The following is a 5,206-nucleotide window of genomic DNA, read 5'->3' as shown; positions in this document are numbered from 1 at the left end:
GCGGTTCAGAGGATCAGCCTCCAGCTGGCTTGGAACACAAGATTTTAACAAATCCTACTAATAGGTGATTCAAACCAGCAAAACAATTTTTGTCTTTCATGGCTTCCAACAGCCCCCTACAAACCATCACCTGAAGAAACACTAAAATCTCTTATCAGCAGCATACTAGCCTATTAGGATTTTTCCAATATTGTCTTAGGGCAAAAGGAAATTATTATTAAAGTATTTAAATAGGTGAATGAGTTAATCAAATTTTGGTTTTTAAAGACCTCTCTGGCTTCCTTTTGGGACATGGATTGGAGAGAACAAGAATAGATGTGGGAGACCTGTTAAGAGGCTATTACGGTTATCTTGGTGTGATCTTTAATGATGGCCAAGACTGGGTTGGTGGTGTAGAGGCGGAAAGAAGTGGGAGGACTTAAGAGCTGTTTCAGAGTAACTTATGCAACTCAGTGAATGATAGTACCATTTATTGCACTGGGGTGAAACTAAGTGAAAAAGATGGTTGGGGAGTGAGGTAAGAAGGTGAAAGCATGAGTTTAATTTTGCACATATTGTGTTTGAATTAACTGGGTTGATAACAAGTACATGCATATAGGTGTGAGCAGGAGATTTGGTAGTTACTAGCTCCTAAGTAGTAATTGAAGCAACTGAAGAGGACCAGTTAGGGAGAATATAGAGTAAGAAGAGAAGAGATAGGGCCCCAAGGATTGCTATTATTTAAATGATTAGGAAGAAGAACAGCTGCAAAGAAATCTGAGTCCCAGCAGCCAGAAAAGTAGGAGGAAAACTAAGACAGTAAAATAGAGAAAACCAAAAGAGATTGTTTCAGGGGGAGTGAGGACTAAAAAGTATTCACTGAATTTAGCAACACAGAGGCCATCTGTGATCTTAGCAAGAGCATTTTCAGTGGTGTGATGCTGTGTAGAATTCAGACTAGAAGAGGAGATAAGGAATGGAGAGCAGAATAAGAGACACCTTTCAAGAAACTGGCTGTGAAAGGAAGGAGCATGAGCTAAAAGTAGACGGAGGGGAAGATACGGTTAGAGACATGCTCCGTTCCCCTAACGTCAGTGTCTCTGCACTGGAGTGGTACTGGCAACAGCACCGGCTTCATTTGCCTCCCACTCAGCACTGAGAGCCTGGCTAGACCTCCCTGCTGGCTCTGAGCCTGGACCCTCAGTGAAACATACCTTTGTTTTCCTTGTCACAGGGTAAAGGATGAGTAAGGTGGGGCACTGGCATTAAACCAGCTCTTCTGCTTCCACAACAGGAGGTTCTCGGGGAAGAGAAGGTGAAGGAGATACTGAAGGAGCGGGAACTTAAAGTTTACTGGGGGACAGCAACCACAGGCAAGCCACATGTGGCTTACTTTGTGCCTATGTCTAAGATCGCGGACTTCCTGAAGGCAGGATGTGAGGTAAGAACTAATGTTATAAAGCAATCAGTTGCCCTTGGGCAATGGCCAAAAGAGAGACTTAACAAGACTTACCTCATTTGTTTGGAGGTACTTGGACAAATTCACATTTTGATGGCCCCTTATCTCTTATGCCCAGGTAACAATTCTGTTTGCGGATCTTCACGCATACCTGGATAACATGAAGGCCCCATGGGAACTTCTAGAACTCCGAACCAGCTATTATGAGAATGTGATCAAGGCAATGCTGGAAAGCATTGGGGTACCCTTGGAGAAACTCAAGTTCATCAAAGGCACTGATTACCAGCTCAGCAAGTAAGTGCTCAATCATCCACCCTCCTTGTGGCTCTGGTGCTCTTAGCTAGTTACAGGCCTGGGGAGTCAAGGATTAGAAATTGTTGGGCTCTACCTGTTAAGAACCATTAAAAATTGTATACACTTTGTCCTTTTAATTCATCCATCAAAAATCTACTGACTAGTAAATGCCTCGGTACCATACTGTTTGCTGGAAATATAAGTGTAACCACAACAAAGTCCTTGGCCTTGCAGATCTCACAGCATATGGGAGAGTGGTGAAAAACTCAGTCTCACTTTCTTCTTCCAGCCTCAGCAAATAATGATAAAAGAAATATGAAAGAAAAATTTATATTTGTAACATTAACATACATATAATTTTATGCCCTAATTTTTTAATCTACAGTTTCCTGAGTAACTGCCGCCCACTCCCCCTATCCCCTCCCCGCTGCCTCATAGTTTCCACATTCTTTAATTTTTTTAAACTCTCAAATAAGCCATGTATCACTCTAATGGTCACTTTTGCATTTAAACCCTTAGAACAACTTTTTAAGGTAAGCATTGTTCTATCCTATTTCACAGATAAGGAAATAGATTCAGATTTAACTTTCCCAAGTTCATGCAGCCAGTAAGTAAAAGGACCATGATGTGAACCCAGATCTTGCTTATAAGTTGATTTCTTTTTTTACTTCATCTAACTTAATTTTCTTTACATTCCCCACTGTTGGACATTTAGAGTTTTAAATAAAGCATATACCTCAGAGATATTGCAGGTTTGGTTCTAAACCACCTCAGTAAAGTACATATCACAATAAAGGAGGTCACATGAATATTTAGATTTCCCAGTGCATATAAAAGTTATGTTTACACTGTACCGTAGTCTGTTAAGTGTGCAGTAGCATTATGTCTAAAAAAAAAAATGTGTGTGCCTTAATTTAAAAATACTTTGTCATGGGCTTCCCTTTTGGCATAGTGGTTCGGAATCCACCTGCCAATGCAGGGGACAGGGGTTTGAGCCCTGGTCCGGGAAGATCCCACCTGCCGTGGAGCAACTAAGCCCATGCGCCACAACTACTAAGCCTGTGCTCTAGAGCCCGCGAGCCACAACTACTGAGCTCGTGCACAAAGAGCCTGTGCTCTGCAAAAAGAGAAGTCACTGCAATGAGAAGCCCATGCACCGCAATGAAGAGTGGCCCCCGCTTGCCGCAATTAGAGAAAAGCCCGCACGCAACAACAAAGACCTAACGCAGCCAAAAATAAAATAAATTTAAAAAATAGATTAATTAAAAAATAAAAACACTTTGTTGTTAAAAAAAATGCTGACCATCATCTGAGCCTTCAGCAAGTCATAATCTTTTTGCTGGTGGAGGGTCTTGCCTTGGTGTTGATGACTGCTGACTGATCAGGGTGATGGTTATTGAAGGTTGGGGTGGCCGTGACAGTTTCTTAAAATAAGACAACCGTGGAGTTTGTCACATCGATTGACTCTTTCACAAACAATTTCTCTATAACTTTCAATACATTTTCATAGCATTTTACCCTCAGTAGAACTTCTTTGAAAATTGGAGTCAGTCCTCTCAAACCCTGCCACTGCTGTATCAACTAAGTTTATGTAATCTTCTAAGTCTTTTGTTGTCATTTCAACAGTCTTCATAGTATCTTTTTTTAATTTAATTTTATTTATTTTTTTATATAGCAGGTTCTTATTAGTTATCCATTTCATACATATTAGTGTATACATGTCAATCCCAATCTCCCAATGCATCCCACCACCACCACCCCCCACCCCTTTCCCCCCTTGGTGTCGGTATGTTTTTCTCTACACTTCACAGCAACTTCACCAGGAGTAGTTTCCATATCAAGAAACCACTTTCTCCTCATCCGTAAGAAGCAACTCCTCATCCGTTTAAGTTTTATCATGAAATTGCAGGAATTCAGGCTCCACTTGTAGTTCTAGTTCTCTTGCTGTTTCTGCCACATTTGCAGTTACTTCCTGCACGGAAGTTTTGAACCCCTCAATTTCACCTCTGAAGGTTGGAATCAACTTCTTCCAAATCCTGTTTATGTTGATGTTTTGACTCCTTCCCATGAATCACAAATGTTTTTAATGACATCTAGAATGGTGAATCCTTTCCAGAATGTTTTCAATTTACTTCTCCCAGATCCATCAGAGGAATAACTGTCTATGACAGCTATAGCCTTATGAAATGAATTTCTAAAATAATGACACTTGAAAGTCGAAATTACTCTTTGATCCACAGGCTGCAGGATGGATGTTATGTTAAAAGGTATGAAAACAACATTAATCTCATTGTGCATCTCTATCAGAGCTCTTGGGTGACCAGATGCATTGTCAGTGAGCAGTAATGTTTAGAAAAGAAACTTTTTCTGAGTAGTAAGTCTCAACGGTGGGCTTAAAATATTCAGTAAACCATGTTATAAACAAATGTGCTGTCACCTAGGCTTTGTTGTTCCATGTATACATCACAGGCAGAGTAGATTTAGCATAATTCTTAAGGGCCCTAGGATTTTTGGAATGATGAATGAGCACTGGCTTCAAGTTAAAGTTACCAGCTATATTTGCCCCTAACAGCCTTTCCTTGAAGTTTTGAAGCCAGGCACTGACTTCTCTCTTGCTATGAAAGTACTAGATGGCATCTTCTTCCAATATAAGGTGGTTTCGTCTTCATTGAAAATCTGTTGTTTAGTGGAGCCACCTTCATTAATTATTTTACCTAGATCTTCCAGGTGACTTGCTACAGCTTCTACGTCAGCACATGCTTCTTCACCTTGCAATTTTTTGTTATGGAGGTGGCTTCTTTCCTTAAACCTCATGAAGTCTGAAGCTCGCAAAACTGCTATTGATTTCACTATGGCAAAAAATTTCAGCTTGTTGAAGGCTCAGATGATGGTTAGCGTTTTTTAACATTTATTAATTAAGGTATGTACATTTTTTTAGGCATAATGCTATTGCAAACTTAATAGACTGCAGTATGGTGTAAACATAACTTGTATATGCACTGGGAAACCAAAAATTGGTGTGACTCACTTTATTGCAATATTCATTTCCTTGCAGTTGTCTGGAACTGAACCCATAATATTCCCAAGGTATGCCTACAATATGAAAGATCACTGATCACAGATCACCATAACAAATATAATAATAATGAAAAAGTTTGAAATATTTAAGAGTTACCAAAATGCGACACAGAGACATGAAGTGAGCAAACACTGTTGGAAAAATGGCGCCGATAGACTTGCTTGATGAAAGGAGTTTGCCACAAACCTTAAATTTTTAACAAACACGGTATTTGCAAGGCACAATAAAGTGAAGTGCAGTAAAGTGAGGTCTGCCTCTACTAAGAAATTCACCCAGAATACAGCCCAGAGAGATGGACAAAAAAACTGTAAGCATGGTTGAGATGTGGATAAGAACTTTTGTTTCCAACAATCTGGCAGACTAGGTACTCTGATGAACCTTCCTGCTGAAAAGCA

General features: G+C 40.0%; 1 protein-coding gene across 1 annotated transcript in view; it reads left to right on the top strand.

Moving 5' to 3' along the window:
- Positions 1 to 5,206, top strand: part of YARS1 (tyrosyl-tRNA synthetase 1) — a 30,370-nt gene that overhangs the window by 2,670 nt on the left and 22,494 nt on the right. Inside the window, exons 2-3 of the mRNA XM_007468691.1 lie at positions 1,274 to 1,420; positions 1,557 to 1,732. Coding sequence (XP_007468753.1) covers positions 1,274 to 1,420; positions 1,557 to 1,732 — 323 coding nt within the window. The remainder of the gene's footprint in view (positions 1 to 1,273; positions 1,421 to 1,556; positions 1,733 to 5,206) is intronic.

This window comes from Lipotes vexillifer, unplaced genomic scaffold (assembly GCF_000442215.2).
Source record: "Lipotes vexillifer unplaced genomic scaffold, Lipotes_vexillifer_v1.1 scaffold1261, whole genome shotgun sequence".
Classification (NCBI taxonomy): domain Eukaryota; kingdom Metazoa; phylum Chordata; class Mammalia; order Artiodactyla; family Lipotidae; genus Lipotes; species Lipotes vexillifer.
The sequence above is the reverse complement of the archived record's forward strand: the minus strand, read 5'-3'. Positions and strand labels throughout refer to the sequence as shown.